Genomic DNA, 27,844 nt, shown 5'->3' on the forward strand with positions numbered 1-27,844 from the left:
CCCCCCCCCTTCTCACTCTCTCTGCCCCCCCCCCCATCTCTCACTCGTCATTAACGTGTTACTGTTGTGGAGCTTGTTATAAAAATAGAAACAGTCTTGCCCTGGCAGGGCTTTGACAGTTGAAAGCCCACTCCAGCTGATTCCTTCATCATTTGATTTACTCCCCGCTTGTTTAAATGTCTGCTCTGCGCTTTCATCCTCACTTCTTCTTCCTTCATCTTTTATTTTAGGAAAGTGTTTAATTGATTAGTTCCCTCTCAAAACAGCTTTTAGAACAGGAAGTGGAGAAGAAGAAGAAGACAATGAAAAAGAAGTGGAGGAACAGAAACAAGTGGACACGGGGGGACAGAGGTTTATAGACATTGAAAGTGTGTCTGTTTATCAAAGTTGACCTGGAGGATCAATGTGGCTGCTTGAGACTTCTAGTAGCATTGTGAATTTAAACGAGTCTACCTGTAGGGCTTTTGTGTGTGTTGACACGATGCAACTGGGTTTTTTGTTTCTTTCTTCTTCTTTTTTTTTATCAGCTGTGTTGCAGCTGCTCATCAGATGCTTTGAGAAGAATCAATAATGAGTCCCGTGGTTACACTGTGACTGTTTTAAACCTTTTGTGCACCAAGAGGTTTTCACTCTCTGGTGCAAATGTTTCACTGTTGAAATCCTGAGCACCTTCTGCATTGTGCATGCTGCGTGTATAAATTCTTATCTGTCGTTGTAAATAATAATAATAGCAACAACAATATCAAATATAGCCGCAAGCGGCGATTAATGGGGTCCAAGCAGTATTGTAGCCGCCGTGTGTCCGATCTGTCATATTTGGTATATGGCTTCTATGTGCCACAAAGAATGAGCCTATCGAGTTTCATGAAGATTGGCCATTCACACTAGCAGATATTAGCTGCTGAATTTTGATTGGCTGTTTGGCAGCCATTTTGGTAATCCAGCCAATCAGCACTTTAGGCAATGTAGCCAAATGGGTCCAAGTATAAGTATACCAAATTTCAGATTTTTTGATCACGCGGTTTTTGAGATGTCGGATTACTTGGGTCGCCTGTGTCCTAGACGATTACCGTAATTTTTTAAAATGTCGTAACACTTCCATTGCTTCAGAAACATGTGCCAGAGTTTCCAAAACTGGACCAGACGGTGTCTGATTTCTTGCGTCCTAGCCGACTGCCGTAAAAAGAAAAAGTACGTCGTTATACCCAGGTGTCCTGGCGTGTGGTATGTAGAGCTGCAGCGCTTCCACACCAAATAAGTCAAAATAGCGGACAAACTATATGACTGACATAGGTGGTCCCAATAGTAAAGTTGTTGAGCACATTGAGATGCATGGGTCGATTAAGTTTTGTGTTGATCTGACTTATGCTGTGGGAGTTATGGGCTTTTAAGCATGACCCTTTGTTATAGCGCCACCATCTGGCTGACATGGGTGATTTGTAGTGCCAGAGTAGTGGGGGGCCGTATGAATCCACCTACCAAATTTGGTTGGTCTAGGACTTATGGTTGCTGAGCCTCAGACACTTTTAGCTGAGAAACCGCACCCAAACTAATACAAGTCAAAATGGTGGGCAAACCATATGGCTGACAGATGTGGTCCCGATAACAAAGTTGTAGAGCACATTCAGATGCATAGGTCTGTGCAGTTTTGTGTTGATCTGACTTATGGTGTGGGAATTATAGCCTTTTACGCATGACCCTTTGTTATAGCGCCACCATCTGGCTGACATAGGTGATTTGTGGTGCCTGAGTAGTGGGGGGCCATAGGAATCCACGTACCAAAGTTGGTTGGTCTAGGACTTACGGTTACTGAGCCTCACACACTTTTAGCGGAGAAAAATAATAATAATCCTAACAAATACAATAGGGTTCCACCAGCTTCGCTGCTTGGACCCCTAATATAGTCTATGGGCCAGACGATATTTCGGTACACTCAAGGTGGCAAAACTTACTTATAATTTTTGAAAGGATCCATGTCTGTAGATGATATTTTGGTATGATAACCATTCCTGAGTGGCAGCTGTATCACAGTTATCAGCTCATGAAGTTAACCACCCGCTAAACTAAATTGCATTTTAGATGCTGGTGCATATCCTGGTTTAGCCTCGTGGTCAGGACATTTTTCAATGTTCTATAATATTGTCTTTGGTATCATTTTAAAGGGGACCTTCTTAGCTTTCATTCAAGCCCTGTTGTGGATATTTCTCACAAATATAGAGGTCACTTGAGCTCTTCAACCCGTCAATAACACACATCTTTCTGCAATGTTCGCCTAAACTATATACTTTCTTTTAGCCCTGTGGCATCTAGGAATATCAGGGACACAAAACACAAAAACTGGAATACTCACAGGACTGTAAAGATTCAGGAAATGTATAATATACCCATACTATTTCATTGTGTGAGGTGATTGTGAGCCTTAAATGAGAACTAGACCAAAGCCAGTTAGGTCACAAACTGGTCTCTATACATTTGTTTAAATACACAATCAAAATACATGATAAAAAGGAATACCATAGTGAGGTAATGAACTATTTTAATATTTTAAACAACATTGACATTTACATATACTTAGTCAATGATACATGTAATCCCATATCATTAGTGGGTATATGTAATGGTAATGGGTAGGGTAATGGGTATATGTGAATATGGTTACATTATTGTTATCAAGCTCTGGGTAATCAAGTCCAGAATCAACATCCTGTGCATCAATAGACTACTACCACAGTAATACCATCAGAATCATCACACTGTCATTCATCAAACTGCTCGTTTCTCTCATCATCTGACTCCCCAAGTTCAAAGTCCAGTTCTGGACCATCCTGCTGTTTTTGGTTACTGCAGGTCTGTAACCTGCACATGTTTGTGCATGGAAGTCCATTTGACAGGCACATGCAGCTTGGCATTTTGCATGACATGCACACTTGCATGTTAGCATTTCCAAGACCACATCTGGTGCAGGTGGGGAGCGCATCCAGTAAATGGCCAGCTTGCCTTCATCATCTGTCCATCCATACTCAGTAGGGCTTGGCACCACAGGGTTAGCCTGCAGACAGCACTTCCATATTGCTGCCTGATAGTTGGCTCGTTGAACATGCATAAAGAGACAGTCTCTACATGGTGGCAGCTGGCTGGACTCAACCTCTCCCCTGTTGGTGCAGAAGAGCTGGTAACACAGTTTGTTCACCTCAGCAGTGCTGCTATTAGCAACATACATCCGACAGGTGAACTGCTCAATTTTCTGGAACAGCTCATCACTCACATTCCATGTCTGTCCCAGTTGACTAAAAGTCTCTTGGCAGGAAGTGTGCTTTCTCACTATCTTCAGGGCATTCAGCTTCCCTCGACCAGCGAATGCACTGACAGTGTCGCAGCCTGTGAAGGCATGTAAGCCAATTAGGCTGTCACAGATGCTGTCTCCAAGTGAACTTGCCAGTTTGGTGATGTCGACAAACCGTGTGCGGTTCTGAGTCCCACACTTCTGGTAGATGGGACAGGTGATGTCCTTCTGGAAGCCAAGACAAAGCACCATGACATCAGTGTCCTCAGCTGTGATGATAACTGACTTTGAGCCCGCATTTGCTGCATGCAATGCATGCAGGAGCAGACGGGTGTCAGCTTCTTCATGTGTGGAGTGCAGTTCTGCTGCTTCCTCACACCCATCTTCTGTCAACTTGCAGCAGGTTTCCTCACAGGTCACGTACAACACCTTGCCATGCAGCATAGCTCTGTATCGTGGGAGTTTCCACTCCTCCACCAGAAACTTGATGAGACTGGTCTTGTTGGAGGAACTGCACAGAAATTTTCTCCACTGCTGGACGTGGTGTCCCCCTGCAAGATTCTTGTACTGGAGAGTGATGTCTCAACCCCGGTTCAGTCGTTCAGCATCTTTGATCGAAGTCTGGTGATAGACATCAAAAACAACATCAATCCTCCCACTCTGTGCTCCCTCATGGAGGACCTGGGTCAAGGCTGACTCTGCCACCTGTGCAAAGGTTTTGTTGTTGCCATTCATTTTTTGGACCAGGCTCATCCCATCAACGATGGAAGTAGATGGGATTGGGATGTCTTCTGCAGGAGATACATTCTTTTCAAGCTCTCTGGCAAGTGCAGCCTTGTTTGTTTTTCGTAAGGACCCATCAGCATTTGCCAGTGCCCATGGTAGTGGGCCCAATGGGTAGGCAAGGACATCCTTCAGATTCACCTTCCTGCTTTCAGCCACCAGGATCATGTGATGAAAAGGTTTCTATCTGCCTTCAGAACCACATCCTGTGCTTTCTTTCCATGAGCTTGTTTTGTGCTGACATTGGAGAATGTTTTCAGACTTGGCTTGGTCATCTTGTCGTGGAATTTCACAGGTGGTGGGTCTGCATCTAACCTTGTTTGCTGGAATGCTTGGTAGGCCTCTTCTCCTTTCTCAAGAGCTCTCAAGAGATCTATGGTCACATCAGGTGGAGCCATGTTGCCAGTGGAGAGGCTAACCAAATCAATCTCATCAGGGGACATAGGATTGAGCCAGTAATTCTCCATAAGGTCCATGAGAGACTGGACATCTGCTTCATCTCTCTTGATCCTTGGACTCTGTAGATCTGGATGAGACCATTTGCACCTGCCTTGACCTGTCAGGTCTCTCAGCTGTCTGAGGTACATGCTTCTATACTCAGCTGTGAGATAATATTTGGTCACAGCTCCTGGCTTCAAGCTGAATCCCTTTTTCCCTCCAGCTGTTTGGGTGTCTTTGTTCACCGTTTCTTCTATAGCTTGGTCAACAGGGATTCGGCTAAAGGGATTGGTGGAGCCCAGTTGGACTGAGAAGCCTCCTTCCATGAATTCTGTGTACACATCTGGGTGTGTGATGGGCAGCTCAGACATCTGGGCGTAGTAGTAGGGGAGGTAGCGTGCATAATTCATCCTGTCATAAGCAAAGCACCATGGGATCATTGCTCGAATGCTAGCCAAGTGTAGCATCCAGTCTCCCTCTCTGGATGCTCGGATGAGCCCCAACAAGATTTCAACCATGTCCAAATAGGACATCCAGAAGTTCGAGAGGCTGCCGTTTCCACCTCTAAGGAACTCACGGTAGACTTCAAATAGATCCATGATGCGTGTACAAGAGCTGTTCTCGAGGACCTCCTTCAAAGCATGTTGTGAGACTTCTTTCCCAAGGCTGTCAATGGTCTTCAGTGTCTCATTCAGGTGAACCATGTCATTCCTGTGAGTTTCTTCCAACCAGGACAGGAAACCATTCAAGGTCAGTCACATGAGAGCCTCATACAGGAGCTTGTGTAGTCGCACTGCCCTGTTGTACTTGCGGCCATCCATAACATCAGCAATTGAGCCTTCTGCAATCATGCCAGACTCAATGCAGAGGTCTTTGAGTCCAGCATATTGGAAACGCTTACCTATTATTGCCAGCAGTATGCAGATGGTGTGGAATACCCCAAGCCTAACGATGATATCATGGAACTTGTCATGGTGTTTCCATGTGATCTCGACAGCCTTCGCATACAGGGCTTGGTCAAAGACACAGACAATCTTCCTCAGGCCTAAGCACTGCATGATGCTCAGTGACTGGTTAAGCACCTCGTTGACAGTAGACATTTGTGTCGCTGGAGCATTGATGGTAGGCAGATAGCCTATATTGCCGGGGATGACCGTCATCTCTCCTCGAGTCAGGATGTTGAAGTCTGTCCAGCTGCTGACTGACTGTTCTTCTTGTTGTGACATGCGAGCTAGGACCCAAAGAAGGTTTTTCTCTCTGGCAAGCTTAGTATTGGCTGCAGTATCGGCATCTGACTTTTTGCTTTGTGGTGGCCCTACCCGTTGTCCAGCATTGTAAGTTGGTAACATTGGTGGGGGTCCATCAATGCTTCTCTTCTTTGTTTTGGGAACAGTGGGCATGGGTTGGACAGGAAGTGGGTTGACTGGCTTTGCTTGCACAGCAATCCCATTGACTCTGTGAGATGTTCCCTCACCACTGACAGTTTCTTCAAGACGGTCGATATTGTCCCAGGCTAAAGTTGTGAATATGCCAGGATGGATGTTAGCTGGAAGGGCAATGCCACTCCCTGATGATGAGAGTTTCTGGAGACACAGGGCAGTGTTGATCTCTTCCATCTGTGAATAGGACACACTGTGACCAAGTCGGTTGAGGATGTTTATCAACTCTACATTTCCTGTCAACGATTTGACACTGAATGGCAGAACAATGTGCTTGGAAGGCTTGGTATTTCCACATGTCACTGCATATACTACGTCATGGCCAAATGACTGCAGAAGGCACTGCACTCTCTGGGATGCATGATCAGGATCATTTGAGCCTGTGAGTAGAGAGTACAGGGAGATAATGAGCGACTCTGGAATGGTAGGACATTCTGCTTCTGGTTTGACTTCAGGCGGCCAGGTTTGAGGAACATCTTGACTTTTAATGTCTGCTCTCAATTTCATGGCTGCTTTGGCTATAACATCTTGTGCACTGACACGTTTCAGGGTCTGCAGCTCCCTTTTGAGAGACTGATTTTCTTTGGCAAGTTCCCTCATGGACAAGTTATCGGGATAGAGGAGGAATTTTCCTTTCTCATCAGGGAATATCTGCAAGGCTCCAGCAAACTCACTCTCCAGGTTTCGCCTTATGTGCTTCTTGGTTGATTCCTTGACTTGGGCAATGCCTTGGGAGTTCATTGAAGCTACCAGTCTAGAAGAGAGATCAGTCATTGTCATCACTTGAGGATTGCCAAAAAGCTCCATCCTGATGAAGAGGAACAGCTCATTGTATGCCTTATTCACAGCAGCTTCATACTGGGCTGCAGCATCATCATCTTCATTGCTGGCAACCTCTCCTTTGGAAACCTCTTCTTTGGTGTAAAGTCTATAGCATGACCTGTGGTAGTGCCCTTCAGCTGCTACAAGGTCTCTACTCACAATGGCAAGGATTCTGCTGTCCCTTTTCTTTGTGGCTGCACTCCTGATCTTTGCATCAGCTCGCAGTTCTCGACACTGCACCAGTACTTCTCCCGTATTCTGTCTCTTGGAATATTTGCTGTTTTTCTGACAAAATATGCACTCTGCATCATAAGTCCTAGATGTACTAGGAGCATGTCGAGCTACTCTCTTAGATTGTTTCTCTTCAGCAGAGACACAACTTTTCTTTTCTTTTGCAAGGAGGCCATCAAGAATTTGCTTCATAGTGAAGATACTGCGACACTTTCTGTGGTAGTAGATTGCTGGAATCTGTCCCTCAGGAATGTCTTTTGCCAGTTTCAAAACTGGTGCATGATTTCGTATCTGAGCTGCCCTGAGCAGAGTTCTCCATGAGTCGACACTTTGTAGTGAAACCAGCTTATCTGTATCATCAGAACAGTGGATAATATACTCCACCCGTGGGCGCTTTGGTATTGGGTAAAAACTTGCTTGTTCACCAGTGGCCATATTCAGTCAGTTTTCACCTGCCACATACAAACAAATACATGTAACTTAGGTGTATGAACACTACTAAAACAAAGTTTACTTTGCTTCACCAGCGTCATATTACCATTATTTATCTTACATAGCCACAAATAGATACATTACCTAGTTGCTATGCAACAGCTGTATTTTGTCCACATGAGGCCGCTAAAATCAACACAAGATGAAAGTTCCTCGTAGCCACTTTAACTAATCATATTAACATATACATTAAAAGAACATGCTAACATTATGGGAAATTAGCTTACAATCTTCTCCAGAGTGAGACAAGAAGATAGATACCAGTTTCCTCCATATGTGTTTAGTAGAAAGCTATCTGGCTGCACGTTAGCCTAGCTTAGCACAATGAATGGAAGTACACAGTACTGGTTATCCTTGGTTGTTGGCCAACTAAGAACTGTCCCAGAGTTTAAGCTAGGCTAATCAGTACCAGGGGTGTTGAAATGCTATATTTGTAAAAATCTGGGCAAATACACAATCGTGAGAGGCACAGAAACAGGTTTCCTGAAAGAAAAATGAAAGAGCTGCTCATTTGGAAAGGTTATCATGTATTATTTTACTTCTGTTAGTGTACCAAATAAATGGCACCAGTGAAGTTGTGTCACCTTGGGTGATATCGATATCTGGTCTGACCCATGGACTAACTGGCTTTGGTCTAGTTAGCTTCTTAGTAATAATGCCCTTCTAATTTAAGGTTCACAATCACCTCACACAATGAAATAGTATGGGTATATTATACATTTTCTGAATATTTACAGTCCTGTGAGTATTCCAGTTTTTGTGTTTTGTGTCCCTGATATTCCTAGATGCCACAGGGCTAAAAGAAAGTATATAGTTTAGGCGAACATTGCAGAAAGATGTGTGTTATTGACGGGTTGAAGAGCTCAAGTGACCTCTATATTTGTGAGAAATATCCACAACAGGGCTTAAATGAAAGCTAAGAAGGTCCCCTTTAAAATGATACCAAAGACAATATTATAGAACATTGAAAAATGTCCTGACCATGAGGCTAAACCAGGATATGCACCAGCGTCTAAAATGCAATTTACTTTAGGGGGTGGTTAACTTCATGGGCTGATAACTGTGATACAGCTGCCACTCAGGAATGGTTATCATACCAAAATATCATCTACAGACATGGATCCTTTCAAAAATTAGAAGTAAGTTTTGCCACCTTGAGTGTACCGAAATAGGAAATTTTGGGCTCTGGCCCATGGACTAATAACAATAACTTTGGCTTCTGGTGTGGGAAGATGGCTGCGCGAATTCACATTTGCGGCAGCCTCACCTATAATGCCCATGCAGTGTCTTTGTCCACGTCTGCGTCTAAGTTTTGTCTTTGTTTGATGTTTGGGAGAGCTGGCGCTGGATCGGCTGGGAGAGCGGGGCAGGCTCAGCTAACTGCTAGCCTATGCAGACCGGCAGTTCCGATAAACCGAGGGCGGTCTGGCGGCGACCTCACCTGGCGTTGGCTGGTGTTTTTGATGTCGTTGTGGGGAGTGTGGGGAGGTGTGTCTGGCTGGGAGAGCTGGTGCTGGATCGGCTGGGAGAGTTTGGTCTGCTTCGTCCGGTGGGCTTGGGGACCACGGCCTGGAGCTGCGAACGAGGAGAAACGCCGAGGGCGGTCTGACAGGACGCGGAAGCGGGGCGGGCTAAGCTAACTGCTAGCCCATGCAGACCGGCGGTTCCGACAGTCCTCCTGGCTGGCGTTCATTCCCGTGGACGGTGATTTTTTTTATTTGTTTAGTTTGATATTGGTGTTAGTTTGGGTATGTGTGTTCTTGTAGTTTTTGGATGTTTTTGTCTTTGTGTTGTACTTCCGTGGGCTGGGGGAAACGGCATTTCGTTTCATTTCATGTACGCAAGTGCATGAAGTGAAATGAAAAAGTGTTCCTGATTACCAATTCCTGATTTAATTAGTTAACCCATAAGAGAATAATGGTGAAGTCTACAGCTTGCAGTTTTAAAAAACCCCGTTCATCTATTTGCCTTTCTAATCTTCTGTTTTTCATTGGAACCCGTCGGTCTGGTTTGTATGTATCTTTCATTGTGCCAGTACTTCTTTGTGTGACAAATCTCATGGTTTTGTTGTTTACACTCGTGCCGAACAGCACTGTACACACCGCGCACTCATCCATAAGCATATGTTGAAATAAAGACCCCGCGCGCGCACACACACAGACTGAATAATTTACCAGTAAGTCACATCCCATCAGCATTGGTGTTTTTAAAATGGCTCCAGTATTCATACCCATACTCAGAACAATGCCAGTGCTACCAACAGAGAGTTACAGCATTATTCAGACAAAGTTCTCACACAGAGCCTCTAAGTGCCGCTCAAATAATGTTTTGTAGCGAAGTCAGGGGGGCAGCCCAGGAACCGCCACAGCCGGGACGCGAACTCGGATCTCCCACACCGCGGGCGACAACGTTAACCAGTCGACTCAAGGGTCCGACGTGTTAGCCAAGGGCCAACCTGTCTACTTATTCGTGTACGTTACACTACACCCCCTCCTTCGAGATTCGCGTCCCCGCGAATCGCCACAGGCAGGACGCGAACCTGGTGCTCCCGCACCGCAGGCGACTACGTTAACCACTCAACTAAAGGGTACGAGCCGTTAGCCAAGAGCTACCGAGCTTATTCATCCGTGATCGTTATATTGCCCCCTTCCTTCGGGATTCGCGTCCGACGGCGTCACGGTCCTTCACCATCCCATTTCTGACACCAATGTAGCGAATTTGGGGGTCAGTTGCAGAATCGCCGCAGCCGAGACGCGAACCCGTATCTCCCGCATCGCGGACGACATCCCTAACCGCTCGACTAAAGGGTCCGACCCGTTAGCCAAGGGCCAACGTGTCTACTTATTAGTGTACGTTAGTTTACATTCATTTAGTCCTCATTATTCATATGTACAGTATAGATGTGCACGTTCTGTCAACACACGCACGGGCAGCTTTTCACTAATTCCCTTTGCTATCCGACCCGTTCTCTGTCTCCCACCACCTCCCCATCCCAGCGTCAGTGGGGGTCATACAGAAGATGAGGTCACAGTCCATTTTACCCCATCAAGTCTTCCTAGGATACCCCCCCCCCCCCAAAAAAAATGGATTCTTGACCCCAGCCATCAGACAGGGGAATGCTTAATGTCCTGCTTGCTGATTGAGTTGCAGGGCTGTCTCACCTGTTTCAGGTTGAATTCAGGATGATATGTGTTTTTCTTTATATCCAGCCAACCAACCACATTATGTTCTGCAGCACTCACATAACTTGTGATTTTGTCTGACTAGAATCAGTATATACAGCGTAATGGGAGAGAAAAAAATGAAAATAAGACTATACACACACACACACACACACACACACACACACACACACACACACACACACACACACACACACACACACACACACACACACACACACACACACACACACACAAACGACACCTGCAGGCAAGTAGCATTTTAACAAAGCTTGAATCCATTCATGAGAAACAAGCTAAGCTAACTGCTAGCCCGTGCAGACCGGCGGTTCCGACAGACGTCCTGGCTGGCCTCGTCCCCTTGGACAGTGATTTTTTGTTTAGTTTGGTATATGTGTTAGTTTGGGTGTGTGTGTTCTTGTAGCTTTTTGCATGTGTTTTTGTCTTCGTGTTGTACTGCTGTGGGCCGGGGGAAACGACAGTGTTCCTGATTCCTGGTTCTTGAGAGATCATCAGTTCTGTTGCCAACAGGCTTTGTGACGCATAATGAAACCGGAATAATGTAATCCGACGCCTCTCTTTGGTGGTTCTCCTCGGCATGCAGTTTCATTGCATGTTATTAGGGCACTTGTGTAAACTGCTCCAAACTAAGTTGTGGTGTTTCATTGATAGGGCATTTCCCACTGTTGGGACGACAAAACCAATTGACTGCTACAATCGAAACCCACTGAAATTCCACCTCCCTCATCCCGAAACCTGGACAAACAGCTTTCCTGCACAAGCACACTGGAAACACTCTCTGACCAGCCGTCAGGTTGAATGACATCTGGAACGAACAAATAGTACAGCATTATGAGATGAAGCTGTGTGTGTGTGTGTGTGTGTGTGTGTGTGTGTGTGTGTGTGTGTGTGTGTGTGTGTGTGTGAGAGAGGGGGGGGGGTATGTATTCCGTGCTGTGTTAGGGTAGTGAGCTTCCACTCGGTAGTCTACTTGACTCAGACAGTCCTTCGCTGCTGCTGATGCTGCGCGCACTTGGCCGCTCACCGTAGTCTTCTTCATCGAGCCACAGCGAAGCGGGATTTGTCCAGTCCACACAGTCGGGAATGTGCAGCTGGATCGCAGAGACGCCGGGACTAGTACGAGTCAACACGCTGCACCTCCAGGACTCGATCCCACCGACCCGGACCGTTGGGTTGTTTTTCCGGGATGGCCGGTGCAAAGTGTCTTCTGAAGATGCCGAGGTAAGAAACGGCTCGTTGCTCTGCAGCAGCTATCGTCCGCTTGAGCCACAGCAGTGGGTGAGGGATGGAGCCGCGTACCTCGCCGGTGAAGTGAGTTGGAAAGTGTGGCGTGCTCCGTCTTGGATACCACATCTTATTAAAACACAATCTGGTTTATTCCATCACTTGTCACGCCGCTGTGCAGATGAGTGGTGTTGCTTTGACGGAGCTCCTTGTTGTTTAGATTTCAAGCAGCGTGTGCAGGTAAACTGGCTTCTTTTGTGTTGTTGCTGATCGCTGCAGTAAAGCAAATTCATATGGCTGCATTGCTCGACTGATGGGGATGTGAAATACGGGAATCTGAAGAACATTTAGACAGAACCTGAACAAACTGTAGACTGCTGTCACGTTAGAGCCATGGGCCTAGCATGAAGTCTAACCACGTAAAATCGTCCTAAACAAGGAATGTATCGTCGTGTTTTATATGCCACATATGCCTCCTGTCACAGTGTTTACAGTGAAAATATGGAGACTCGGTGACAGTGTGCGTTCATGTTTACGTGCAGCTGCCTTGCCACACATGCAGCTCCGCGGTGAAGTGCAATCGGTCGTCAAAACGAAACCAAATCTCTGCAAAAATGTCACCACGGCGTTTGCCCTGAAACACGGACTTGGTGCAGGCGTGTCTCTGCACGTGTGCCAAGGGGTTTAATTGTGTCCCAGCATCAGCTGGCACCTGGATGGCGCGCCCGGGGGCCAAAGGCGCACTCACCTGTCAATCACTGCGATCTTGTGACGTTTGCAAGGTCGCGTGGAAGCACATTAGAAACCCGGCCCGGTTGCCATCTTCGGCGAAATGTGGCCATGGTTTCCATGTGTCCCTTTCACCAGACAAGCCGCTCGGTGTGAACCCGTTTGCGGGTTGTTCACGTATTCATCTAAGTGAGTGTGCCAAGCTCCTGCACGCGGCTCCTCGTCCGCTGCAGCGCCGCGTCTGAAGAGCGCGCCCCGCCGTGTCTGTGCGTGCGTGCGTGCGTGCGCGGAGCCGCGCGCCAGGGGCTGCGCGCTGGAGCTCGTCTGACGCGCGTCTTCAGAGTTATTCGGCATCGGAACGACATCGTCGGTTTGTTTTGCAGCTTGAAGCACCAACACACATGCGTACGGCCTGTGAGCATCCAACACGAACCCGCTCTGTCTTTGACACAAGTGTTGGCAGATAAACGCTTGTTTATTTCCCCGCGAGTAGATCCAGTAGTAATGGGAGCCCCCCCCCGGGGCTTTCGCAATGGTATGTTCTTAAAACGCTTTGAAATGCGCGGATTACGGGGAACAGCTGCCTCTATTTAAATATGCATCCCCAGCCTGTTTATTTCCCCCAATCATCCTCATTAATGCCGCTTCCAGATACGCGTGTGCGTCGCGTATCTCGGTGGAAGCGTGCACAGATGATGATGAAGCTCTTCTCCTGGGTCGGTTAAGTGTTAAGTGGCCCGTGTTGTTTCAGCCTTACGGTTTGTTGTCTGGCAGACGCCCCTCTCACCACACCTTGTTTAACTTTGTTTAAGCGTGTATCTCGTTTTGAATGGCCATGTGTCCGAATTTTGTTTTCTCTCAAAATATCTGCAGACTTTATTTCCAAAAGAGGCAACTTTTCATAACCAGGGCAGAACTGTCAGACACACAAGGCATTTCCCAGTCTTCCTTTCTGTCTTGGTCCCGTGGACATTTTCTGTCTGCGAGCGGGAAATGTCCATCTCAGTGAAGGCAATGTTTTATGTCGCTACACCCCATCAATGGCTTTGTTTTTGAAAGGCCGTATTGTAGTTCACTATGGGGTGGGAGAGTTGGCTTCAGTTCTGTGCCAAACAACACCTAAAAAGATGTGCACTTAAGTTGTGCAACCAGAGAGGACAAACAGGCAACCAGCTGTCTGGCATATGAACTGAAACTGATCCGCTTTCAGAGGCACAACCCGTAAGCCTGGCTGCTGATTGACACGGGTGAAACAGTGACGATAGACCCGGGGCCCAAACATGGAAATGATGTGATTATTTCACCTCTTAAAAAATGGATTTTGACCAGAAAAGTGAGGAAGGAGAACAGCAATGCAACAACTTATTCACAGTCACAAACGTAAAACGCACTCGGATGCTCCAGTCAGAGCAAAGCTGATCTCCTTGATACCCCCACCTGCGACAAATGCAGCGATGCCATCTTGGTACACATGTACAGGCTGTGCCCTCACTTAGAAACAGTCTGGAGAGATATTTTTCACACTCCAGCCAACATCTTAAAGCGCAACCTAGACCCAGACCCAGACCCGCTGATTAGTTTGTTTGGCCTTACTGATGGGGTGGATCCTTATGTGACATTTGCAGAGTGCCGCATAGTTACCTTTGCTTCATTCTTGGCCAGACAAGCAGTTTTGCTCAGGTGGAAGGATGCTGCCCCACCCACACTTAGTCAGTGGCCTCCAGGTGTACTGTCCTGCCTCATCCTGGAGATGTTGCGCTTCTCAGTCAGTGGTTCTGACAAGAACTTCTATAAAATTTGGGAACCCTTTTTAACATACTTCCATAACCCCCAAGTGACATAACATGACATGCATTTTACCTCTGCCCTTGACATAAAAACAACCCCTGGCTCCATGGAAATAGCTGCAGCTTTACTTTTTATTTACTTATTGCCAAATAGTGTGCATTAAAACTACTCTGGAGGGTGGGGGAATGGGGTTGGGAGGGAAGGGCTGTTTTATTTTATCAAAATGATCAATGTCACTGCTATTGCTTCCTTTTCTTTCTTTACTTTTAATGTATACTTTATAGTAACAATGTGGAACACATCTGCCCAACCCTGATAGTTCCTCTTGTTTATAAAAAGGTTTTGGAATATAATCTCCTGGACACTGACTGAGGGGATGTTCTCAGCTTCTGTGGTCAAAGATAGTGGTTTAGTTAGAAACACGGTACTTGACAACGGGTTTGTCTGGGAAAGTTAACTCTGTGCCTCTCTAACTTGCAGCAACTTCCAGTCGTCCGCCATGTTTGAAGGCTCCGAGTCCACCGAGGCAGAGAGAGTCAGCACAGAAGTCCCCATGGCCTCCTCCGTCACGGTTTGTAAGAAGGTACATGCTCCACAAACACCTGGCCCTTCAAAACTAAGAAGTACAATAATACAAGGTGTTCTTTGCTAGTAATAAGTGGAAAACATCTGCCCGTGGAACTAGTGGAAATACACTCGTTAACAAGATGCACCATCTAAAAACACGTCCGTATAGCTCAAGGAAATGGGCGACTGTGTCTTATATTAAGCTAAAATATCTCATTACACGATATAAGACTCAGTCACCCAACAAGCAAAGTGCCCTTGAGCTATGAGGACTGGTGTTAGACGGTGCATCTTGTTACCACGTGTATTTCCACTAGTTCCACGAGCAGATTTATTTCATTTATTACTAGCAAAAAACACCTTGTATTCATTATTTTATTTCTTATTTTTGAAGGGCCATTTTTTGCAGTATGAGTCTATGTGTGTGTGTGTGTGTGTTTATTTGTCTGTGTAAGTATGTCAATCTGTCTGTCCCTGTTTCTCGGTCTCTCTGCTGCATTTGAACTGTGTATTTGTCTTTCTGTCTGTCTGTCTCCATGTCAGGCAAATTCTGTTGTGTTTGTCTTTCTGTCCATCTGCTGGCTCCCCTGTCATTCATGTCTTTCTCTTTGCCTTTACCACCATCTGTTAGTGTGTGTGTCTCCAGCTGTGTGGGAGCTCCCCCCCCCCCCTGTCTCCTGCGGGGTGCCTGTGGCCCCTGTGGGCGAGGTAATAAGATGGACAGCCAAACCCTGAGGTCAGGCTATTTGATTTATCATCTTTCAGTGGCAGAGAGATGAGAGGGAAAATAGCCCACATCAGTAGGCTGAGGTGAAGGCCAGATCGAATTTCCTTTTTAAATCTGGACGTGTGCACGTTTGTGTGTGTGTGTGTGTGTGTGTGTGTGTGTGTGTGTGTGTGCGTGTTTATAATTAGCTTAATGCTCCAGATCTTAATTGACTTCCACTCGAAGTCTCCTGTAGAGTGTAGGGGGAACATTAGGTGACGTCTTTCCTCTAATTTGGGCTTCGGGTCCCACTGACTTGTACACCAGGCTATGATGAATGTCCTTTTGTGATCAGTTGAGTTTACGTCACCTTTATCTGGCCAAGGGCCGACACAGATGGCCTCTCCAACAGGGGGAAAGCATGGGCGGACATGGATTATATCTATAAATACACAATGAAAATTTATAATGGGTTTCATGAAATTCCAAGCATCTTGCTTCTACTTTTTTTTCTAATTCTTGTCATGACCTGCTAATTTAAATATACAAAACAGTCCAGCGTGGTTGAATAGAAATACAATAACAGCGGTGTTAATCTCATATGACCAAAAATGTTTCATTTGCACCACACTATTTTACAAAATGTTTGGAATAAATTGGAAATTTTGTTTTTTGTTTGGACAATAACTGAGCAACAAGAACATTTTGTTTATTTTTAAGTTTCTTTTTTAAGAGAAAAGCCGTTAAAACCTTCGCAGTATGCAGGCATGTCAGTTGTCCATGGCAGTCTATCAGTACGTCAGCAGGACAAAGATGTGTCTGTGTCATTAAGGGACACCAATATAGTGCTTGACTTGTCAACTTGAGACTTCATTAAAATGTCTCCAACGGGGGAGGACAATAACTGTGGTATCTAACCTGGGGTGTCTGATAAGATGACAGAATATTGATCCTGTCCAGAGGGCAGTTACCTCTGACAAAGGTCCTGAAGAAAGGTCAATAGATCTCATCAGGTAGATGAGAAAAATGCAAAGAAAGACAGCTGAAGGTCAATGGGTGACTGCGTGTGTGTGCGCGCGCGTGTGTGCTTGCATGTAGTTGTGCGTTTTCATCCATGTCTTTTGTATGTCTTCATCCTTGCCTGTTTCAGTGCCTGCCTGAGTGTGAGTGTGTGTGTGTGCGCGCGCGTGCACGCGTGCGCATGCATATAGGGTCAGGATTTGGGTCCAGGGTTAAGATTAGAATTAGGATTAGGTTAAGATTAGGGCAGGGGTTAAGGTTAGACATGTAGTTCTGATGGTTAGGGTTAGGGGCTTAATGTAGCTAAAGAGGGTCTTCACGATTATATAAACACAAATGTGTGTGTGTGTGTGTGTGTGTGTGTGTGTGTGCATTTACTCTGTTCCTGACTTGGAGTGACTTCCCTGCAGCTGTAGCTAAGTGGTCATTGGTGTGTATGTTGCAGGTGCTGTGCAGTAACAGTGTGCTGGACTCCTCCGAGTATTGGCTGAGCAATGAGAAAGCCCTGTGCAGAGTAGGCCTGCTGGAGGACAATGCAGAAGGCAGCCTTACCACCGTGAGTAGCAACCTGAAAGTGAATAAAACATTGAAAACTTGCAGTGGCAGAAGGTCATCTGACATATAGCAAAAAAAACAACTTCCTCTGCATATGTAAAATGTGTGTGCAGTGCAGCACGGTGGCGCAGTGGTTAGCGCTGTCGTCTCACAGCAAGAAGGTCCTAGGTTCGAACCCCGGGGTTGTCCAACCTTGGGGGGCGGCGGTGTCATCCCAGGTCCTTTCGCAGGTCCTTTCCGTGTGGAGTTTGCATATTCTCCTTGTGTCTGCGTGGGTTTTCTCCGGGTGCTCCGGTTTCCCCCACCATCAACAAGACATGCATGTTAGGGTTAATACTGCTGTCTGTGCTCCTGACTGAGGCAGGCAAGACAAACTGGAGTTGGTCCCCGGGTGCTGCACGGCGGCTGCCCACTGCTCCTAGCTACACAGCTAGGATGAGTTAAATGCAGAGGAAGAATTTCCCCACGGCGATCAATAAAGTACTAAAATAAATAAATAAATAAAAAGTAAAGTTGAACGGGAACATATGCATGTTCACAACATTGGGTTTGTGGGGCGTTACAAGGGTCTCAAAGAGGGTTTGGGGGGGGGGGGGAACACACACACACATTCTCATCTATATTTCCAAGGCAGCCATTAGGAGATACATTTGTGTGTCAACCTCCAGGCAACCTAGAGTCTAGTACTACTTTCGGCTGCTCCTGTTAGGGGTTGCAACAGTGGATCATCCGTTTCCATCTCTTCTGTAGCATAGCTTCCACCGGCACCCTGCTGGCCAACAGTCATTGGTAACCCGGGCCTCGACTGATCTGGTATGGAAATCTGTTTTATGATCCGCATATTTGATCTGGTAAAGATTTTACGCCGGATGCCCTTCCTGACGCAACCCTCCCCATTTATCCGGGCTTGGGTCCGGCACTAAGAATGCACTGGCTTGTGCATCCTCAGTGGCTGGATTCCAGCCATCCTAGAGTAGTCAGTAGTAATATAGTCAGTGTACATGTCACATTAAAGGATATTCATGTGAGTGCACCACAGGTAGATCACCAGTGGTGATGTGAGTGAGAAAGGAGTCCATACTGGCTAGACAATATTACAAATCTGCACCACGGTCACGTTTAGAGACCATCTGTGGCTTAAGGTTGGCTCAGAAATTCACCATGTTTAGGCCTTTCATGAATGAAATAAACGAGTCTGTAGAAGTGATTCATTCCACCATTTTGAGGCCAGGTGGGAAAAAAGTCATTTTGAAGTGGCATGCTAAGTGGCAGAAAAAAAGAGGGTAAGCAGAGGTGCACATGTTAAGTAAGCGTGTACACATTAATTTCACAACCATTCTTGTGTAATTGCTGTTAAACTAGTGGCCCTCTGGTCATGAGTGTGCTGTTTCAGTGAAGCTGTTTGGTCTATTTTTCCGCCTTTGCAGACATATTAGCGGTGAATTGCCACAATCCCATTCCTAACAAAGTAAAAAAGTAAAAAAAATTAAACAAACAAAACAAAACGTTTTTCTACTCCTTAACAATGCTTTCCATACAGAACGACTCACAGGGTGGTGGTTAAAACAGAACCTTTTTTGTGGTAAAGATGTTAATTATTGCCTTTAAAAAAATGTGTATTGGAAAATAGAGGTCCAGTCACCGTGGGTAGATGTTAGAGGAAGAAAAGGAAAAACTAATTACCACGACTAATTACCACTACTCATGTCCCCGTGGACACAGAACTTTGGGCTATATGCTGACTAGAGAAGTCATGGGATGGGTGACGTAGTTATAATTATATGCAATTTATCTATAAATGTCATAGATTGTTGATAATCCATGACATACCAGATAATAGTGTGTCTAGCCTATGCTGCTGGGACTGAGGTGATTGATCATCCAAAAATTGGTTTGTGGAGCGCCTGCTCATTCAGTTCAGCTACATGGAGTGTCATTATTGATTACCAGATTAGCAGATCCAATTAACTCTTAACAGAACAGTTTCAGGATGTGAAATCACCATTAACTGAACTCAGGGAATGGAATAGATGCAAGGATAAAGCAAGAGGAGATGAAGACTGTGATCTATGGAGCAGATAAGAGCTTGGCATTTTATTCTGACCCAGTTCCAGTTTGTTCCCTTTACTAACTCACGCATCTTCAAATGCAATTTGGTGAACTCAGTTAGGCTGAAGAAACGATTTTGCTGACAAGAGCGACAGGTGGGTAACTTGTATCTGTCCACTAAGCTTCCCGGCATGCGTGTGTGTGTGTCGTTTGAGTGTGTTTTGGTAGAAATGTAACAAATGTTCTTACATCATACATCATATTACCACGTCGTTCACAGTCTGTACCGGCAGAATCCATTTCGCTGTTGCAGGGTTTTGGAGCCTAACCAGGACCGTGCAACACTGAGGGCCCTCACCCCTCATGATATACTTGAAATGCTCAACTAAAACTCATCTTTTAAAAAAATTAACAAAACAATCTGGAAGGGAACATTCGTCAAGACCTACTATAATTAGACTGACTTTGATCCCCTGAGATGTAAAACCAAATGTCACACCTGCAGCAGGAAAAGTGCCCTTTATGGAGTCCCGTTGACATCTCCATCATCTTACTGAAACGATGCCCCTCCACTATTATCCACAAAGAGCTCCAACTCCGGGCCAGAGGCCTGACCCACACTTGGATGATAGCCAGCCACAACTCTGACTCCAGGTTAATCGCCTTCTCAGTGGGAGGGTTTTACTGACACAGATTAAGACTGGTCCCATAGATGATCACTTTTCTTTTCATGGAGACCTGTTGAGATGACTAGTTCTTATCTATTGCAGTGAAACAGTCTAATAGCTCTATGGACTACGGTCTCCTGCAGCTGATCAGATGCAAGAGCCTTGCTCCAGAGTGTGTGATTAACTATAAGGGGTTAAGATAGGAGGGGTTTTAACAACCAAACCCCAAGCACATCATCTAAATGTACCGGAGCGCATTTCTTAAATTGGAGTTCAGTTTATGCATTCTGTGTCTTACTTTTAGTCAAATGAACTGAATTTTATTGAAACATGTGTGTTCCCCAAATCCCCACACACCAGCTGTTCAGACACAACACAGACTCCAGTGCTCCACCAGCTGAGTCACTGAGCATACACAGATGCTTTTCTATGGAAATCAGGTGTTCATACAAATTGAGCTTTTCGATACACTTCACATGAATTTTGATACACTTCACATGAATTTCTGGTGGGCAAAACAGACTTTTTTTATTGTGTGCCAATATGCCAATTGTTGCTGTTGATAACCAATAAATTCATATAAATTCAGTAAAAACATAAGTAAACGCTATAATCCGAGACAATATGGTCACTTAGAGTTTATCAGACGGTGTTTTGTCAGCCAAGGGGTGGTTCTTGACTGATTGCATAAACTACCAGTACAAAACCAACTTGTGCTATCTCTGCCTCTAGCTACAATGCTCATTTTCAAGTTCGGGGATATTTTGATGAAATAGCTCTATGTTGTCCATCCTTTTTTTTTTCTTTGTGAGTTTTGTGCAAATGAGACAGTGGTCTTTCCTTTTCTTTGCTCTGAGAATATAGTCCGTGACTCAGAGAACATTTATGAGAGCTGTAACAGATGTGGTCTATCCTCCAGCAGCATCAACTCTCACACTTTGACGTGACACACTGCTGTTCAGCCTGTTCTCCGTGGCCTCTGTAGATTCCCCCGGTTCAATCACTCAAACGGGAGCTAGTGATGAGGGAGAGATTCTTCACTCCCGGGCTCGGCCGCACATGGGACAAGGGAAGAAAGGCAGGGGAAAAGGGATGGAGGAGACAACCCGAGGAGCAAAAAAAAGAAAAAAGAGACAGAAACAGAAAGGAAACAGAGAGGTAGCCACAGAGAGCTCTTCGTCCAACCTGTCCACAGCAAATGCAGAGAACAGAGGGATGAGAGAGAAACAGAAGGAGAGTAAAAGAACTTGGATAGAGTGTGAGCAAGTGTCCAGACAGAGGGATGGGTTGCAAACTGACCTGCCGCTACTTGAATCCTTGGTGCTGAATCGTGACTCATTTAGGGAGTAGCACGTTCCTGCAGTAATGATAGAACAGAAACTCAATTCTGAAAGAAGTGGTATGCCTTTCTACTCTTATTGCACAAAACGTTGGTGTGGTGTTGTCTTTCAGTGCAAATTAAGTTTTTTCGTTTTTTTTTTTTTTTGTCATTGCATTGTTTCCCTCTGCAAAGTGCCCACCCCAAAGGAGAAGCCATTCTCCTCACATACCGATGCTTTGTCACTCCCCTTGACGTCTGATACCGATGCACAAGGCACTCTTTAGCATCTGTATGAGACGCACTGGGCTTTCAACCAACTTCAATGTGAACACATCCGCCGCAATGTTTGACGCCCAGAGCAACTGCTTCGGCCATCCATTCACTCCAATATTAACTCGACTATTGTATCTTCAGCTGAGTATTTCTCCAACTTATACTACAAGTCACAATATGAATCACGGAGACCGATGTCTTGGTGCAGCGCTCTCTTTTATCAAGTGCTCTCACACCGGTGTGCGCCCTCTGGTGAGTAATGTGTTATTCTTACTAATAGATGTCAGCAATGAACCATGAATCACAATACATGACATACTCCTCCCCACTTAATGAACAAGCTGCACTCAATACACAACAAAAATGCGCCAGAACCATAAGGCAATAGCATGGTATCTACAACGCAACTAAATGTACCGTGGGTATAACCAAAATGTGTAGCATGTCACTATGAGTGTTACTGAAGTGTTACCGCCAGAGATGGAAGTTTTCCAGCCCATCCTGATGGCTCCAGTGCACCGCGGCCCCACTGCGCCCTAGCGACCAGGAGGGTTTCTGCCAACCACAACTAATCCCCACATCCAGCCTTCCACACCCCACAGTTGTGCATAGAACACTAGCCTAGCTGCCCAAGAACAACGGGATGACACAGCTAGAGCATATCTCTCGCAAGTCCAACTAGCGGCATGGCACAGCGGATGGAGCAATGAAGAAGCTGCCATTCACCTGGCCCTGGCGTTGGATGAAAAAGTTTTGCAGGTGCTCCTTGACCTAGCCCCAGCAGAGCAGCGGGGCCTCCAGGCCCTGATCATGGTGCTGGAGAGGTGACTTGGGCAGCAACTCTTCACTGACCAGAGCAGGGAGCAGCTAGGACTCTATAGGCCACCATCCCTATAGAGTCCAACAGTGATATCCGAGCAAGACAGAGACATTATATACCAGGCGAAGGAACCACTTTTGTACCACAATGGAAACCCATGGTAGAAAAAAGGCAATAGTAAATTTGATGTAACCATGGGCAGGTTCGACGGGGCGGAAACTTGTGAACTAATTGGAATATATTTGTTATCTCAACTACACAACCTAGACGTCAATGTTGGACTCTTATAGGGATGATGGGCTAGTCATTTGTAGCAAAACACCAAGATAGGTCGAGCAAATTAAGAAAACAATATGCAAAATATTCTCAAACAATGGGCTAAAAATCACAATGGAAGCAAACAACAAACAAATGGACTTTCTGGACATCTCAATTTACCTTAGGAACGGCACATACAAGCCGTACATTAAGCCTAACAACACGCTGCAGTATGTCCATAGAGAAAGCAGCCACTGTAGCATCCCCAGCTGATTGATGGCTGTAGTCTTAAACTGATGGTTTATAAAGATTCGCTTTATTCATATATACTCTTCACAAACACACCGTAAGAGCCAAAGGAAGAAAACAAAAAAATACGTTTTAACATTTACAATAACACATGAAAATATAGCAGAAAGCTACCTATCATACTGCATATCTACACTGCTGTCTAGTCAGAAGGATAAATAACCAAGTCCAGTTGCACTTGATTCAATTCCTTTGGATAACACAGAAAACAACTGATCGGTATCGGAGTTCAAAATACGAAACATACACTTCGCTCAAAACAGCCAAAATCAAACACAAATCCACTAACCTTGCGCCCCTATCAGCCAGGTGCTAACCAATATTAAATACACTCTGCCGCGAGACCTCCAACACTGTAATGTCCGTAGACGCCTTGTCTTACTGACATAAGAATAATTCAAGTACGAGCCGACTTCGTAGGTTCTTAACTGCGTAGCTTTTACTAGCGTTCATCCGACATACAACCTTCATAACATGCGCTTCTCACTTCCTGTATACGTCACACGCACTGCACGTACACCCGTGAGTAGGTCAAGTTAAACACGTGACCTTTCATTCATTACATCTCCCCCTCTAAGATGATTTTCTAACCTGTATATCACCCCCCTTTTCACAAAAAATAAAAAATCCCCCACAATACACAAGTCCATACGCCTCACAAATCCAGCCGGATTGCAGGCTTGCTCACCCTGCCAGAGCGAGTAACATATGGTGTGGAAGTTGGCATTTCTGCTGCTCGGGACTCATCCGTGTTTCCACTCTCCCCTGGAGTGACATGGTCAGGATCCCTGCTGACAAAGGTGAGTGTTTTAGGTGTGGCCAACAGGTGGCGCCTGTTCCTTCTGTAATGTTCACCTTGAGCTGTCTCCACTATGTAGGATCTGGGAGTGGAGCTCTGACTGTGAACAACTGCTGGCATTGTCCATGTTTTCTGTCCATCAAGTTTGGTGAGTACTGCGTCACCCGAGTTCAGTGGGTGCAGTGTCCGCACGCCGTTCCTGCGGTTGTAGTAGAAAGCCTGCCTCAATTTGGCTGCGGCGTCAGCGGTTTTGATCAGTTCCTCTTTAGGCCAGGCCGGTTTCAGGTTATGCTGCAATGTGGGTAAGGTGGTTCTGAGTCTCCTACCCATGAGCAATTCCGCTGGACTGGCTCCAGTGGAAGAAGAGGGTGTAGCTCTGTATGTCAACAGGGCGAGGAGAGGGTCTTCCTGCCTTAATATGCTTTTGGCTATCTGAACAGCCCTCTCTGCCTGTCCATTACTCTGGGGGTAGTGTGGGCTTGAAGTCACATGGATGAAATCATAATCCTCACTGAACCTCCTCATCTCTTCTGAAACTAGCTGTGGCCCATTATCACTAACTACAATTTCAGGGATACCAAAACGTGCAAATGTAGCCTTCAGCCTAGCTACAACCTGACTGCTAGTAGTTGTTGGTAGATTTAGGATCTCCAAAAACCTGGAATAATAGTCAGACACTATCAAGTAGTTTTGCTTTTTGTACTCACACAGGTCTATGCCCACTTTCTGCCATGGTCTGGATGGGAGCTCACTTGACATTAAAGGCTCTTTTCTCTGTGTGTTCTTGTTTTCTCTGCAGAATTGACATTGCTGTATCTTTGTTGTAATGTGCTCTGTCATTTTGGGCCACCACACTGACTGGCTAGCTCTCTCTCTGCACTTAACTATCCCCTGGTGCCCGTCGTGTATTCTGTCTAAGATCACCTCCCTCATCTCTGTGGGAATGACGATACGACTGCCTCTGATGACTAAACCATCTACCTCAGATAACTCCCCTCTCACCTGATAAAAGTCTCTGACTGTCTCCGGCACTTTATCGACATACTCAGGCCAGCCGTGTCTGATGAAGCCCAACACTGTCTGGAGCTGCAGATCCCCATCCGTGCTCTGTTTTATCTCCTGCATCCTTTGAGGTGTGGCAGGCACCTGGCACACGATGGCATCAATGTGCGTTGCAACATCATCATGAGAAGCACCATCTCCGTAGCGCTGCTCTGGGCCTCTGGAGAGTGCATCAGCCACAGCTAAAGTTTTGCCTGGTGCGTATTCAGCCACTGCATTGAAACGCATCAGCCTCATTAACAGTCTCTGGCACCTAATGGGCACATTATCCAAGTCTTTGCTGTTCATGAGAGGCACTAGTGGTTTATGATCGGTGACAAGTCTGAAATTGTCAAGCCCAAACAAGTACTTCTCGAACCTTTCACATGCCCAGACGCTGGCTAAGCACTCTTTCTCGATCTGTGCGTACCTTGTCTCTGCGTCACTCAGCCGTCGGGAGCAGTAGGCCACGGGCTTCCAGTGTTCCCCGTGCTGCTGGAGCAGAACGTCTCCCAGCCCGTAGCTGCTGGCATCTGCTGACACCACCGTAGCCTTAGTGACGTCGTAAAAGGTGAGTACCGGGGCGGTGGCGAGTGCTGCTTTAAGGTCTTGGAATGCTGTGTTCTGTGCAGGTCCCCACAGCCACTCTGTCGTTGCTTTAAGCAGTCCATAAAGCGGCTGACCTACAGTGGACAGCTCTGGGACGTATTTTGCCAAATAGTTCACCATCCCGAGGAACCTCTTGAGTTCCGTCACGTTCTGGGGCTGAGGAAAGTTTTCTATTCCGGCCACTTTGTCCGGGTCAGGTCTGACGCCTGCCTCGTCGATGATGTGACCAAGGAAGCGGACTTGTTTCTGTTTGAACTTGCATTTCGCTTGGTTAAGTTTGAGACCTGCTGTTTCAATGACCCCCAGCGCCTCTGCTAGGCGCCGGTCATGGATTTCCTCAGTCTCTCCATGTATAAGGATGTCATCCATGTACACCTCTGTGCCCTCTAGCCCGGTCAGAGTTTCCGCCATCTTTCTCTGGAAAATCTCTGGAGCACTCGTTATACCAAATGGAAGGCGGCAGAAAGCATACCTCCCAAATGGGGTGATGAAAGTGGTGAGCCCCCTGCTGTCTTCATGCAAGGGGATCTGGTAAAACCCACTTGCTGCATCCAACGTTGTGAAGAACTTTGACCCTGCGAGCCTTGGCATTATTTCCTCCATAGTGGGCAGCACGTATTTCTCACGTTTCACCGCTCGATTCAGCCTCCTGAGGTCAGCGCAGCAGCGAACCTCTTTCTTGTTCGGTTTCAGCACCGGCACCATAGCGGCGCACCATTCTGTGGGCTGAGTCACTTTTTCAATAATGCCCTCATTTTCCATGCGCTGCAGTTCTTTCTTAACCAGTGGTACAAGTGGCAGCGGTATCCGTCTGGCTGTATGCACCGCGTATGGCTGGGCACCCTCCACCAGAGCTATTTTCACTGGGTCTGTTTTCAGCAGTCCACTTGAACCGAAAACTCCCCTGACCTCATTCATCCGCTTCACTAAACCCATCTCCACTGCCTCTGGACGACTCAGCAGACAGCTGCCTCTCCCCTTGATCACATACACTGGAAAGGAGTATTGTTTCTCCTTGTAGTTGGTTGTGGCTTGAAACTGTCCTATATGCAGCTGATGTTTCCACCTGGGCTTATGAAGCATGTGTCAGGAGGTCCCAGTTTTATGTTTGGCTTCAGCTTTTTAAATGTCCCTTGGTTGATAACAGTAGCGTCAGCCCCCGTGTCAATTTTAAAGGTTATTGGTACATCACTTATTGTTAAACTGACAGTCCAATCTTCCTGACTGCTCTCTTTGCCAACTTCTCCCAGAAAGTACAGCTGTTTAACCTCTTCAGTGACTTCTCTCACCGCTTTAGAGTGACACACACGCTCCCAATGTCCCTTTTTATGACACTTGTTGCACTTACTGTTCGTTGCAGGACACGTCCGCTCATCGGTGTGCTGCGTCTTGCCGCACCTCCCGCATTCATCTACTTTGTTGGTTGCAGGTCTGCCGCCACCATGACGCTGTCCGCCCTTTTTGTTTTGGCGTTCGTCCCGCCATCGGACAACATTGACGTTAGCCAGCTGGGCCTCTGGTTGGTTAGCTTGGAGGCTGAGCTGCTTTGTTATTGCCTCCGCCTGGCGCACTTGTTCAATGACTTTCACCAGAGTAAGGTCCGCTGTGAGCTGGAACTGACGGGAGAGCACCTTGTCTTTTGTGCCCACTACCAGACGATCTCTGATATGTTCATCCCTCTTGTCCCCAAACTCACAGTGTTCAGACAGCTCATACAATGTCCGGATGTACATCTCCGCTGTCTCTCCTGGCTGCTGGCTACGTTGATAGAAGCACGCCCTCTCATGTATGATGTTACGGCGGGGAATAAAGTAGTCATCGAAATTTTTCAGTACGATATCATAGTCCACTTTATCACCCTCCGCCGCGAAGTCAAACGAGCTGAATATCTTTTCAGCCTCGCTGCCCATTGCATAAATCAGCGAACTCACTTGAATCTCCCCGTCGTCTTTATCCAGCTTTGTCGCGAGCCTGAAGCGCGAAAACCGTTGTTTCCACTCCGGCCATTCAACGGGGCAGTCAAACTTGAATTCACCCGGCGGATTAAACTTCGGCATGACCGCTCGTGTTCCGATACACAGACTATTCTGACACCATGTAATGTCCGTAGACGCCTTGTCTTACTGACATAAGAATAATTCAAGAACGAGCCGACTTCGTAGGTTCTTAACTGTGTAGCTTTTACTAGCGTTCATCCGACATACAACCTTCATAACATGCGCTTCTCACTTCCTGTATACGTCAAACGCACTGCACGTACACCCGTGAGTAGGTCAAGTTAAACACGTGACCTTTCATTCATTACAAACACTTTGACGGTGATTATTTTCGTCCGCCGGCATTAGCGCACCTTTTTCCGCGTTATCCACTTCCTGTTTGCTTTGAATCTCCTCGTTCCGGTTTCGCACATCAACTGC

General features: G+C 46.3%; 1 protein-coding gene across 1 annotated transcript in view; it reads left to right on the forward strand.

Moving 5' to 3' along the window:
* The first annotated feature begins 11,877 nt into the window (after window positions 1-11,877).
* The window catches only part of sphkap (SPHK1 interactor, AKAP domain containing), a 94,341-nt gene continuing 78,374 nt past the window's right edge, over window positions 11,878-27,844 (forward strand). The window contains exons 1-3 of the mRNA XM_056282894.1: window positions 11,878-11,912; window positions 14,913-15,015; window positions 17,171-17,281. Of these exons, the coding sequence (XP_056138869.1) occupies window positions 11,878-11,912; window positions 14,913-15,015; window positions 17,171-17,281 (249 nt within the window). The remainder of the gene's footprint in view (window positions 11,913-14,912; window positions 15,016-17,170; window positions 17,282-27,844) is intronic.

The sequence above is a fragment of the Lampris incognitus genome, chromosome 7 (assembly GCF_029633865.1).
Source record: "Lampris incognitus isolate fLamInc1 chromosome 7, fLamInc1.hap2, whole genome shotgun sequence".
In the NCBI taxonomy this organism is placed as follows: Eukaryota; Metazoa; Chordata; class Actinopteri; order Lampriformes; family Lampridae; genus Lampris; species Lampris incognitus.